Source organism: Salvia splendens, chromosome 2 (assembly GCF_004379255.2).
Source record: "Salvia splendens isolate huo1 chromosome 2, SspV2, whole genome shotgun sequence".
Classification (NCBI taxonomy): Eukaryota; Viridiplantae; Streptophyta; class Magnoliopsida; order Lamiales; family Lamiaceae; genus Salvia; species Salvia splendens.
Genome location: NC_056033.1, coordinates 35,536,473 through 35,550,430, shown reverse-complemented (window position 1 = coordinate 35,550,430; position 13,958 = coordinate 35,536,473). Strand labels below are relative to the sequence as shown.

Here is a 13,958-nt window from a genome sequence, read left to right as displayed (position 1 = left end):
TATGTTTATTTTAGTATAAACATAAAGATATATAAATTTTACCCAAAAATAAAAAATAGAATTAATTTTAGAGTACATTAGAGCTAATTATCTACTCTATTTTTAAACGTGAAACATGTATGCATCCATTTCTAAACTCTGGAAACCGTAAAAAGCACATCGTTGTACGCGCGCAACCACGCGCTCAAAACCCACAGTATCAGATTCAGTAGAAGGGGACGCTCAACTCCTCATCTTCTTCTCTAGGGTTCATGCTTCTCGCCAATTCGTAGTCACTTGCCATTTTCTCTGGATTGAGATATGTTTTTAGTGATTTCTCCTTTAAACTATTATTCAGTGTTTCGGCTTCGAAGCGTTTGCAGGCGGCTGAGATGATGTCGCTCATGAGTTCCAGCAACGACGCCCGGGTGGTACCGCCGCTACAACGGGGAAGAGACACCGTCGAAGAAGAAAAAATCGCCGGTTCAGCGAGCGAAATTTCTTCCTCCGGAGCTTTCGAATTTGGCGCAGTGGTTTCGAATGTCGAAGCTGGTCGAGTTGGCTACGATGAATCAGATGAAGCTAGGTTTATCACTAATGTGAGTGATTCTAGAGTTGCGATTGAGAATGATGAATTCAGGTTCAACGGTAGCGGAGGAGGTGAAAATAAACCTAGTTCTTCCGTTTGTAGATTGCTCGGGGGCAGTGAAAAAAGCATTCTGCAGAGCGGGAAACTGGAACATAGGAAGAATACGAGTGCAGCTGAGGATTACGATTCTATTTTATCCGCATCCGACAAGTTCGCAGCTAAAGGAAATGACGAAGCGGTTGGACATGGGTTCCAAATCGGAGATATGGTGTGGGGGAAGGTAAAATCCCACCCGTGGTGGCCGGGCCACATATATAATGAGGCACTTGTTCCACGTTCTGTCCGGAGAGGCAAGCAAGAAGGCCACGTGTTGGTGGCGTTTTTTGGGGACAGCAGCTATGGGTGGTTTGATCCGGCGGAGTTGATTCCATTTGAGGAGAATTTCGCAGAGAAGTCGATGCAAACTACATCCCGGTCATTCTTAAAGGCGGTGGAGGAAGCTGCAGATGAGATAGCCACAAGAAGTAGTTTGGGTTTAGCCTGCCGCTGCAAAAATCAGTTCTCGCCATCTAGTGTAGAGGGATATGTTGTTGTGGACAATGGCGATTCTGAAGCAGGGGTTTATAGCTTGAGCCAGATAAGTAAAGCCCATGATAGTTTTCGACCCAGTGACATAGTTTCTTTCGTGCATCAAGTAGCCTTGAATCCCATGAGTGACGAGCGCTTTTCCGTCGATTTTATCAAGCAGAAGGCACTGGCTCTTGCTGTTAGAAAGATGCGTTTTGAGGATTTTGATGAGACATATGCTCAGGCTTTTGGAACTCAACCGCTCCGCCCTTCTTGTCCCACTGCCCCTGCGACCATGGATCCATCTACAGGTAGTGTTCGTGGTGAACTTCTTAGAATATGCCATGGTGTGATGTCATTTATAAATTTGTGGTGCTATATGTCATGACCCATTCTTTGTCTATGTTACTTTCATGTCTGCTGCTAAAAATCTCAAAAACAATTGTAGAGATAATTTTTTTTATCAACAGTTATTGATCTCATGAACTAGAATAGAATTGATACGGTTTCAAAAAATAAATAATGACATGCTACAAAGAATAAAGAAAATATATAGAATCCCATTCATGTTCACAGAAGAAGGTAGCTAATGGTAATGGTGAAAACAAATACTGCCTGATGCGTCATATACATGCTTTTGGCTCTCTGCTGCTTCCGGGCATGGCACATAAGCAAAACATTGTAATGACTTTGTTTTTGGTCTCCACTGTCTTTTGTGAATGAGCATAGAGAAATTCCTCAGTTTTATTTTGAACAGAGATGATATTTATTTTGTCGAGTTAGTTAGCATGCTGTAAAATGTTTTCATCTTGTAGCTTTCATGTTGTTTTCACATCCAGGTATTAGAAGTGATAACTATATAATGGGTAATAGAAGTGATAATGAGATATAAAATAGGAATATCTCCTTTGCCTAGTACTTTGCACAATCATTTGCATGACGCCTTTTCCATCTACTATATCTTGCTTGTATTGGAGTTGCACTTTTCTCTCTAAATATTGATATATGGAGTATTACATGAATCTATATGCTGGAAAACCTTTGTGATCATAGTCTTACATAGGCTGTGAATTGAGCAATGAGCATTGCTTCCTTTTGTTTGACAAGTGCTCCCTCCATCCCTTAAAATTATGAACCTCTGAAGGGGCATGGGTTTTGATGCACAATTGGTAAAGTAAGAGAGAGATAGAAAGAGAAAGTGATTGATAATAGTTAGTGGAGAATGGATCTCATCTCATTAGAAAGGAAAAAAAAATTCTAAAATAGAAAGTGCATAATTTTAAGGGACGAAATAAAATGGAAATAGTTCATATATTTAAGGGGCAGAGGGAGTACTATCTAATGAGTCTACTTTTAGTTCAGAGGCATGAGGTGTTTTACTTTGTGTTTATAGCTACTAGCTTTAAGGGTGAATATGAATTGTTCATAGAACTAGTTGTAATCTTATCCTTGGCCTGTGGATGAGATGAATTTTCGACCACCTAAGGAGATAATAAGGTGTACTTTTAGGGGAAAAAGAACTTGCGCAAATGCATTTGAGTTTCAGTTGGACACTAAGACAAACTTGATTGTTGCATTAAAGAAATTAGTTTTATTATCTTAGTTTCTAATATTTTTCACTTGTGGTGCAGAATACTAATAAAAATGTTGATTTCTCATGTCATAATATGAGAAAATGATTGCAGCTGTCTCACCAAAAAATATTAATGATTGCAGCTGTCTCACCAAAAAATATTAATGATTGCTTCCTTCTTATTGTGGACAAGCTTAAATAGAGAAACCTTTATCTCATAGGGCCAAACTTCAAAGTGGGTTATGCTTTGTAGTACTGTAATACTTTTCTTTGTTGAAGTTTCTCTGTAAATAGAGAAGTTAAATTAATAGCTACTTGGGAAAATGTACCATTTCTTCTCAAGTGAAAGTAACTCGAACTGGAAGTGCACTAGATGAAGCATTTTGTTAGGCCGACTAGTCAATATAATTAATCTTTCATGGTAGTCATCACTTGCACGATTAGGTTTTCTACATTTGGTGTATTTATGGTGTATGATTTTAATTTTTATCAGTGTTTGGTGTTTTTGGACATTGTAAACTGTACTAACTAAATATTGAACTTTCCTTGATTGTTAATTGTTTTCCTTGACTGAATAGATTAGCTACTACTCTCTCATTTGCTAAATGTGCTGCTCCCCTTTTCCTCTTCATTACATTTTACCTCTTCATTCTCACTGAACAACGGAAGAGCATGCTCAGTAATAACCAAAACTGCCATATGCCACCACCAAATAGGTTAAGCCTCCAGTTAGCCCAATGATCACCCATATGATTGATTGTGAAGGGAGTAAGAATATTGAAAAAAAATCCTTCTATTTTTTCAAGTCTTTCTACTTTTATTTAATAATAATAATTGTTTGTTTTATGGATTGTTGTTGATGAAGGTGGATGCTGAAATGCAGCGCGATTCCTTCATTCTTCTTCAACTGTCCTCCTTACACACCGTCCCTTCGTTTTCGGGGTTTGATTCAGATATACCTTACTGAATCGTAGTACAAAAAATTGTTTGCTAATTATTAACCACCTGATCCTGATCAAGCCTGTCTTTGGTTTGCTATAGGGAAATCCTGTTTCATAATAGTAATTTCACAGCCTTTGCTTCTTAATTGCTCCAGTATGTCTGATATGACCCCAGCCAAATCTCTATTCCCTACATTACTTGGATGCTTTGTCCTAGAGGGGGTTAGGGGCCTTTCAAGCTAAGCTGGTGTCTTTAGTTTTATAATCAAGAAGCAGAGTGCTAAGTCTGCTAAACTGATGTGTAACATGCTAAGACTAATGAATATTTTGTGTGCTCATGCTTGGCACTTGAACTACTTCTTGATGAACAGACGGAATTGAAGTGTTAAAGGCATTGTTGTATATGGCGTCATAAGCTTTTGGAATTGCCATTTATTTTTCATTAGTCATATAAAAACATTATAGATGCAATTTATAATTAAAAGAATGATGAAAGTGATGATAGTTGTACTAATATTAGTGTAAAAAATCAGGGTATGGCAGTTCCAGTGGTGGAAACAGCAGCAATGACTAAGGAGAAGGATAACACTAAACTAAATAAGGGTATTATAAGTATATGTAATTGTAACTGCCGGAAATTTGTTAATATCCTGAATTTGTCTAAAAGAAATCGTCAGAGGTACTATGCTTTTTTAGCCAGCTTTATATTTCGTTAAAAGGAAACTACTGAAGCTGGCCAAAGAATAGGAAATTAAAAAACCATTGTATGGATGGATATGTACCACTGAAATCTGAACTGATTCTAGCTATCATAATCTTGAGATGGAGTGATTCATTGCAATCGATTGGACAACACATTACCTTAATGCTCTTTTATGGTGCTTTAGAATGTGCTTGCTTGGGGTTAAAGACAATAATATCCTTGTAAACCATTCTCCGATTGCATGGTTGTTTTTGTGTCAATTTAATAATAGCTTTCCTCTTGTACCAGCAGTATGACCAATTTCCTCTAGAAATGTAATTCAGCAAGTTTGTACATGTTCAAACGTTTAACCTAACCCACTCTATTATCACTGTATTACTAATTGTGCTCGGTAGGGATATGCTAGTTGACATTGTTAAAAGAGATTTGATTATTATTGTTTACTATCCTTATCTTTGGTATTGGTTGCTAGTTTGGTACCGTTTTTCTCTTCCAATATTGCTTGCTTTATGTATACAATTTCAGAGTAGAAGTTTGTTGATGCCCTTGTTCGACATATATAAAACCATCTTATACTTTTGTCCCTTTGTCTGATCATTTTCTTTTTCAAGTGTTTCCATTTGTCTTTTCCTTCTCATTGATCTTGTTGGTTCAATATTGCAGCTCCTTTGAGTGGCCGACTGGTGTTTGCTGAAATACTTGGTAAAAAGGAAATCTCTGTGAAGCCTGCAAAAGCAAAAGGTCAAGTGGAGAAAGACAAGTATCTTTCTAGACGACAGGAGGAATCTATTCCATTGAAGAGCAAGAAAGCAAGTTCAAGCCAGGTGGGTCACTTCCCTCGTCCATTCTCTGTAAATAGACAGTACTCTAGCGTGAGAGACCACATGCACCAGCCATCCGAATCTTGTTCTACTGAGTATCGACATCAACCTATAAGTCAGCAGGCACCAATTTATATGAAACCTTCTGATAGTTCCAGGAAAGATGTTGAAGGTGGCACCAAAAAAGTTGAGTTTCTAAAGCGTCCCGCTGGGAAATCCACAGATAACAATGCAATCCGCGTAAAGAAAGAGAAAAGGAAAGTAATTAACCCTGATACTGGTGGGGAACGTCAGGAGTTACCTCTCGCAGTCCGTAACATTACAGAGAATGTCTCTGGAATGCCAGCCCGTGTTCATCCCTCTGAAAACAGTGGACCGGATGACCAGAACATAGATGCAGCTGTGGGCTTATCATCATCTCAATCACAGCAAGCAGATGACTTTGTGAAAATAGAGCTTCAAATGTTTGTGAGGGATCTACGTGCTGTTGCCTGCAATCCCTTTCATGGGGAGCAGAAGAGTTGCCAAGCTGTCATCAAGCAGGTTTTCTTAAAATACCGATCCCTTGTGTATCAGAAGAGCTTGGTTGTAGTGCCACCAGCAGAGATTGAGGGAAGTGAAGGTAATCCTAGTAGATTACCTGTGCCAATGCCTGCGGTTGCTGACAAGATTGTGAGACCTTCAGTAAGACTCGATGATCCAACCAAAGGTGGAAAGAAACATGACCGTCCAGATGATGTCCAGAAAATGAAGCTCCGTGTCTCGCAAGGCGTAAAAAGAAAGAAGTTGAATGAGTCTTTGGAGTCTAAGAGAAATAAAATAGATAGCTCCAAATCATTGACAGTGGAGAAAAAGGAGTTGGATGAGTCTTTGGAGTCTAAGAAAAAGAAGATGGATAGCTCCAAATCATTAACGGTTGAGAAAAAGGAGTTGGACGAGTTTTTGGAGTCAAAGAGAAAGAAGATGGATAGCTCTAATAAATCATTGACAGTGGAGAAAAAGGAGTTGGATGAGTCTCTGGAGTCCAAGAGAAAGAAGATGGATAGCTCCAAATCATTGACACTGGAAAAAAAGGTTATTATCCAGAGGTCTTCTGAATCCCAGTTTGGGGATGCGAGAGATTCTGCTCCACAAATAAGGGCCGCGAAACAAGAATCGAACAGAAGGACAGCAGCAGGGCAGATGACAAGATCTGCGACTCCAACTATGCTCATGATGAAGTTTCCGGCTGATGCGGCACTTCCATCCATTCCCCAGCTGAAGGCGAAATTCGCCCGTTTCGGGCCTCTGGACCAGTCCGCCACGAGAGTTTTCTGGAAGTCATACATGTGCCGCTTGGTCTACCAACACAAGATAGATGCACAGGCTGCTTTGAAGTTTGCTGTTGGAAGTAGCAACTTGTTAGGAAGTGCGAATGTCAGATGCTACATCCGTGAAGTGGATGGTGAGGGGGCAGAGTCAGAACCGGTCAAGGCGCCTCATCAGAACAAAGAAGATACTGAGCAAAGGCCGGTGGTGGCCAAAACGGCTTCTGAGCAGTTCAGGTCATGCCTGAAGAAGCCCAGCGGAGACGAGGCTGGGAATGGAGATGCTGTTAAAAGTGCCCGAGTTAAGTTTGTGTTGGGAGGGGACGATAGCAGTCTCCCGTTAAATGAAAATAATATAAACAAGATCGCTAGTTTTGGAGCGGGTAGTTCTTCTATACATTCAACTAGTAAGGATTTGCCAAATATTAATCCTCAGTCCAGCAATACTTTTGCACCTCCATTCAGACAGCTCCCTGTTCCGGAGCAAGGAGGGATCAGACCGCCGGCTCTGAAAATGGCGCCGGGTGATATCTCGCAACAGATGCTTAGTCTTCTAACGAGATGCAACGATGTGGTTAACAATTTGAGCGCTGCGTTGGGCTGTGTGCCCTACCATCCTCTTTAGATCAATCGGAAAAAAAAGCAGCAGAATTTATCCTAGTTAATGCACCTCACTTAAATGGGCGGAATCAATGTAGTTATATTTTGTTGTCGATGTTGCGCTTCCGGTATAATAACAATAGAGACTCTCTCTCTCTCTCTCTCTCTCTCTCTCTCCTGTTTGTAGTAGTACAATGATGGGAATCATTTGCCTCGTTTTTATACATGGTGAATTTCATTTTCATGCACATTTTAGTACTTGTGACTTAATTTAGGTACACACGGGACCTTTTACTTCTGTTCTTGTCAGTGCTTTCAGAGAGGGCGCACTTGTTGGCTAATCAAAAAAATGATTTTTTTTCTTATCAATTACTATATTTTATGAATAATGTACTTTTATTGATATGGTAGGTTACTAATTGTGTAAATAGGTGAAAATGCCTAAAGTTGAATTAGAATGCCCGCTTCTTACAGATAGATACATGCATCTTATGCCCAAATTTAAGCGAAGGGATTATATCAGCCTTAGACGAAGGGAATATATGCCCCAATATAAGTGAAGGGACGGACTAGAGAATACCAAGTGATGCAACAAAAAAATAAAGGTACTAAGATTGACGTGAAAAATACCAATATTGGGAAAATTCATGGGATGAACTTTGAAAATTATTTTACTATAGAAATATAATGCGGATACTATCGATCAAGACTAAAGAGAACTATAAAAAAAACAAGACATTAAGAATGAAATGTTCTTAGTATATAAAAGAGAAATTACAATGAGTGTTCAATTCTAATCGGATTACCAAGAACTACAATGAGTTTGGGAAATCTCTACAGAATATTTGTGTAATCGGAGATGATTTGGCCATGCAATCGTGAACTGATCGCAAAAAACAAACTGTAAAAAAACTTGACGATAAATTTGTGTCTTTCACACAAGAATGCCTTATCTCCTCTACAGTCTCCACTTCGCTTGGATGAATTTTGTATTAAATAAATTAATTTGGAATTGAAAAGTTAATAAAATAATTAATTTATAATAAAATTTTCAACTAACTAATACAATGAGGTCTTTCTTCTTTTGTGCTAAGAGAGTAATGGAATTCCAATTTAATGAAGGAGAATAGATTCATTCTAATTGAGGGAGTGACGCATAATGATTGTGCGTCGTTCTTAATGAAACGCATAACCATTATGCGTCGTTAATTAATGACGCATAAGGATTATGCGTCGCTTAACGACGCATAAGGGTTGTGCGTCGCTCATGAACGACGCACATTGGTTATGCGTCGTTAAGGCGGCTTTTATCTGCCTCCAGTCACACGCAGATCACAGAACGCACCTTCATACACTTTCAATTCCTCTATCTCGGCGATTTCCGACGATTTCTGGCGATTTCCGGCGATTTTTCCATAAGATCCGGTAATTTGTTCATCAATTTAGCTACATTCATCATTATTCATGTTTATTGTGCTTTCATTTGTTAGTTTTACCCAATTTATACAAATTAGGGCTTGTAGGAAAATGTCCATAATTGTCGTTGGTTTATATGTTTTTGATGCAGAAATCATGCAAGTATTTGTGAGTTTGTATTGGGGTGGTAGAGTAGTTCAACTACCACATATGGGTATTGGTTATGACCCACCTCGTGCGAGGAGCTCCATTATATTAAATTCAGGTGTTTCCTATTATGAGTTGGTAGCAATGATTTGTGATGCGATGGGAATAGATATGAACCAACACACAATTGAATTATTATGGAGACAATGTATAGTCTATGGTTCCGGTATGAGTTATACATGTTCTGTGATTCGCAATGATGATAGTGTAATGTTTATGTTCAACAATGCTCAAAATTCAAGTGGGTGTATTGAATTATTTGTTGAGTATTCACCTGTGAGGAGTGAAGAAATCCCACCAGTTGTTGATTATGGTATTGGAGCATCTGCGAGGTTTGAACAAATGAGTTTTGAGTGTGGTATTGGATCATCTGCGAGGGTGGACCAAATGAATGAGCAGAGAGATGTTGTAGATGTTGCTGATGTTGGTGTTGGATTGAATGATGAGGTAGATGCTGCAGATGATCTTGATGAGCCAAGGCCACTATCCGAGACAGATCCAGACCCCGATCTCAGTGATGGTGATGGTGCTGATGATGTCGGTGCTAGTTCTGATGATGAGATAGTACCATGTAAACCTGTTATGCAAGGTGAACAACCACTTCCGGAATACAATCCTAATGGGTTTAGATTCTTTCGTGAATTACCAAGTCATCCTTCTGGAGTATCGGATGATGTGGGAGGTAATGAACACAGCCTTTTGTATTGGAATGAGAATGAGCCGCATCGGATTGTGTTGGGAACAAAATTTGATTCCAAGCTACACGTGAAAACTGCTATAACTATGTGGAGTTTATGGAATGAAAAACAGTTTAAGGTTGTCGAGAGCAAATTAAGAAGGTGGCATGCTGTATGCAAATTTCCAGCAGGAACGACAGTCACAGGGGCAGGCATCATCAGCACCACCGACGCTGAAAAGGCGAGGGAATGTAAGTGGGAGGTTTCAGTTACACAAAGGTCGCAAGACGATATGTGGGAAGTTAGGAAGTGGAAGAATCGACATACCTGTATAGGCCATCGTGCTAATAGAGATCATGCTAACTTTTCAGCCCCAATGATAGCTCTGTTGATTCGACATCATGTGCGACAATGTGCCGATTTCAAGGTCTTCTCAATAATAGCTGATATTCAAGACAGATTTGGTGTGTTAATCAGTTATAAGAAGGCGTGGTATGCAAAGAGAAAGGCTATAGAGTTTGTATACGGTGGATGGGAGGAGTCGTTTAGGCAGTTGCCAAGCTACATGTTTGAACTCCAGTCACAGAATATGGGCACAATTGTTGAGTGGAAGCATAACGATCTGTTGAGTCAGAGGCGTACAATGGTGTTCAACTATGTTTTCTGGGCATTTGGGCCTGCAATACATGCGTTCCAGAAGGCCGCACCGGTGTTAACAGTGGACGGGACTCACCTTCGAGGAAGATTTAAAGGTAAGTTGCTTGTTGCTTGTGGTTTTGATGCTAACAAGACATGCTTGCCTATTGCATATGCTGTGGTGGATGAAGAAATCAATGACAGTTGGTCGTGGTTTTTGGATCATGTCAGAACTCATGTAGTGAAATACGAGAGGGAGGTGTGCATTATATCAGATAGGCATAAAGGACTCTTGAATGCAATGGAGTCTGAAATCATGACTAGGGCCCCGCAGATACACCACAAATTTTGTTTGCTTCATGTGAGGGCAAATGTGTTAAAGAAGCACAAGGGCCCCAATGTGAAGGCCATTATATGGAAGTTGGGGGTCAGTTCTCAGGAACGTAAATTTGCCAGAAGACGTCGAGCACTATATGATGTCAACAGTGGTGCGGTTCGAATGCTGAATAGGATTACAAAAGAATGTTGGTCACTGTGCTACGATGGTGGACTTAGGTGGGGGGTGGCCACCACAAACATGTCGGAGTGCTACAATAACGTCTTGAGGGGTGTGAGAGAGTTGCCGATTAGAGCGTTGGTTGATTTGACATTTTGGAGGACGGTAAAATGGTGGGCGGAGAAGAAGACAACAATAGAACACACCGAAGGTGAATTAACCCCATGGGCGAGGGACAGACTTGCTAAGAATGACTCAAAGGGGCGAAAACATTACATCACTGTCATTGACCGAGATCTAGGGAAGTACCATGTCCGAACTCGAGGAAGAATCGTACAAGGAGTGTCAAAGGGCAACAATGTTCAAATAGTCAGGTATTTGGAATCGAGTTGCAGTTGTGGTAAGTGGCAGATGTGGAGAATCCCTTGTTCGCATGCTTGTGCGGTTGCTAGAGACAGAGGTCATGTTATGATTGACCTCATAGATGAGAAGTACTACCTAGGTACATGGAGATCACAGTACTATAGTGAAGTTTCATTTGATGCACCAAGACATGAAGAGTATTGGGTTGCACCTTCATGGAAATTGTGCATCACCCCTCAGCAGTTGATTCCTAGAACGCGTGGCCGAGTTAGAAGAAGGAGGATACTTAATCAAATGGATGTCCAGGAGGAGGATGAACCGAGAGCTCCCCGTCGTTGCAGAAATTGCGGGATAGAGGGGCATGACCGAAGAAATTGCTCAGCCGGTGCCGTTCAGTAAAGTCATGGTAGCCATTTGCATCTGAACTTGTGTATTTGAGATGTTATGTATGTATCAACATTTGTGAGATGTTGTCGACATTTATGATGTGTTTTATTATGTCTAGACTAAAAATTTTGTAACATTATGTGTTTCAAAAAGCCACACACAACCCGGAAAAAATGTTCAAAAATGTGAATTCAGTGCAGAAACGAAATTCACTTGGTGACGCATAAGCATTATGCGTCACCAATAAACGACGCATAACACTTATGCGTTACCAAGTAACGACGCATAAGAGTTATGCGTCACCAAGTAAAGACGCATAATAGTTATGCGTCACAAAAGCAATTTCGTTCAGCACTGTTTAGTCCAGAAACTTCGCCCGGTCGGGCGATTTACGTGCCTAAAATGCCCGATCGGGCGATTTTATGTTTCAAAATTTTATATTTGTTTCATAATACGGTTTATATTTGGTATTCGTTTATATTTGTAACCGAATTTTATATCAAAATCATAATACTGATTTATCAAAATCATAATACTTCGCTCGGTCATATGTTGATATTCGTTTATATTTGTTTATCAAAATCATAATACTGTTCATTCAACCATAGAAAACATGGAGCTTGATCCTATTTTGCATCACATAAAAAATAATCAACCACAACCTGTTTCAATAGACACAAATACTGACATATGACCGAAATCTATCTAGATGGAGGCGTGAACTTTGTCGGAGCCTTCCCTTTGTTCTTCCTTGTTGAGAAGCCCCTGAATACATTCTGCATAGCCCGGCCAATCGTACTTGATGATCGTGAGGATCCCGCGGTCGGTGGTCGGAATATTACTTCGTCATGTTCCTCCCCGCCCTCTTCTTCCGGACCCTCTTCTTTCTGACCCTCTTCTTCCCCTCCCTCTTCTTCCGGACCCTCTTCTTCCTGACCCTCTTCTTCCCCCACACGATCCATAAATTGATAATTCTGAAAGTACGTGTCACGTCCTTGTTGAGATGCATCCCAATCAGACACACCTCCAAAGAATGAATCACATGACGCGCGTGCTCCCCATTGCGAGGGCTCAATGCTTGCACCACTCAATTGAGACCATCCTGGGGGATCGTACTCCGGACTCAAGGGCTCTGGTACCGCATACTCAGGTTGCGGTTGCTGCTGCTGCGCCAACCTATGCTGTCGTGTAATCCCGTGCCCACCCGTCCGGACACCCGGCAGTCCATGACGAAGAGAAGTTGGTGGGCGTGGCGGCACGACCACATTTTGCCGTTGAGAAGATGGATACTCCATCGCATCAGCATGGTTCATCGCACGAAGTGCCGAAGCAGCCATGTCTCGAATCTGCCTGAACCGAGGGTTTGTGTCATGCTCAGAGGTCAAATGCCATATCCCCTGAAGGGTCTCAACCTAGATAACAAAAATACAAATGACATCATACCACGTGGAGCAATACAAACTTTAAACTAAAGACGTTTTTATATACAAAAACATCACATACCGCCAATAAATTAGAAGAGGCTGCCTCGTTCATCCCGTCAGTTGACTGTGTCCCAGGTTGAACTAGGTACGACACGGTGATCCTATTGTACCACGCCATATAACCCGGATTAATGCGACCATCTAGTGTCGCCGTTGCGTGGTCAAAAGTTGCTTGGAACCTGTCGTGGCGCAAGTCCCATTCATCAATGAAGAACTTATGTACCTTAGCCCAATCAGCGCCCTTCCTCCCACGGCGATGACTTTTACTCAAATGGCCGGAGCTATGTAGCATCCTATCACAGTACTGAGGAATACGCTGGTAGCGGTTAAATTGTCGACAAACGCGTCCAGCCTCGTGTGCCTCGACAAATGACCAGCACACCAAATAAGTATCGCACAAGTAGGATGCAGTCGAATCAATGCAGTACTCAGGGAGGATACAGTCTGCATAGGGTGTCCACAGAAACTACAAACAAATAAAATAAAAAACACAATTAATTTCATACTATAGTAAGTAAATTCATTAATTAAGACAACACAAATAAATTTCACCTGGCCAGGACGGATCAGTGATAACTGATCACGATAATGAGCTACTGAATGTCGGGGCGCATTTCCAATTTCAGTAACTCCGTGCCACCTATACATAATATTAATGTCAAAAGTTATCAACAAAACACATAATTATGTGAGTTAATTTAAACAAAAACATTACTTGGCTCCGCACGGGGTATACGGCGTGTGCATAGGCGATATCAAGAAGGCTGGCCTCAATGTAGGCATTCTTTCCCAGGCCCACAGCTGCAAGAGAACCATAGGTCCACCCACATCTCTTCTCTGTCTGCCTACAGAAGCCTCGCACAAATAATGATACAGGTATGCTAACGCAGCACTACCCCAACTGATATTAGCCACATCTTACGGATCGTCTAAGGCATTTAACCACATAAAGGGGACCTTGCACCCTGTGGTGTCCGGTAAAATAAGCCCCCCTAACAGGATCAGAGCATGTATGCGTGCTCTTTGAATGTATGCATACACAGGCAGCCCATCACCCAACGGCATCGTCGCTTGGTGGATCAGAGACGTCATCAACAAACCACCGTGCTTCGTTTCGGTTTCTGAGTCAGGTATCCATCCCAACAAATCTCTACACTTGCTGGACCAATCTTCAAATCCAACAGGGTAGTCACGGCCAGTGAAAGCACGACC

The 13,958-nt window shown here is 41.0% G+C and overlaps 2 protein-coding genes across 2 annotated transcripts; both read left to right on the top strand.

Annotated features, from left to right (window-relative positions):
• Positions 1 to 146: 146 nt before the first annotated feature.
• On the top strand, positions 147 to 7,330 carry LOC121792424. Its single transcript, XM_042190365.1, has 2 exons — positions 147 to 1,446; positions 5,016 to 7,330. The coding sequence occupies exons 1-2, from the start codon at positions 372 to 374 to the stop codon at positions 7,103 to 7,105; spliced, it is 3,165 nt and encodes a 1,054-aa protein (XP_042046299.1). The 5' UTR covers positions 147 to 371; the 3' UTR covers positions 7,106 to 7,330.
• Positions 7,331 to 10,593: 3,263 nt separating this feature from the next.
• On the top strand, positions 10,594 to 11,274 carry LOC121779086. The gene has a single exon (XM_042176428.1). The coding sequence runs from the start codon at positions 10,594 to 10,596 to the stop codon at positions 11,272 to 11,274; it is 681 nt and encodes a 226-aa protein (XP_042032362.1).
• The last annotated feature ends 2,684 nt before the right edge of the window (positions 11,275 to 13,958 follow it).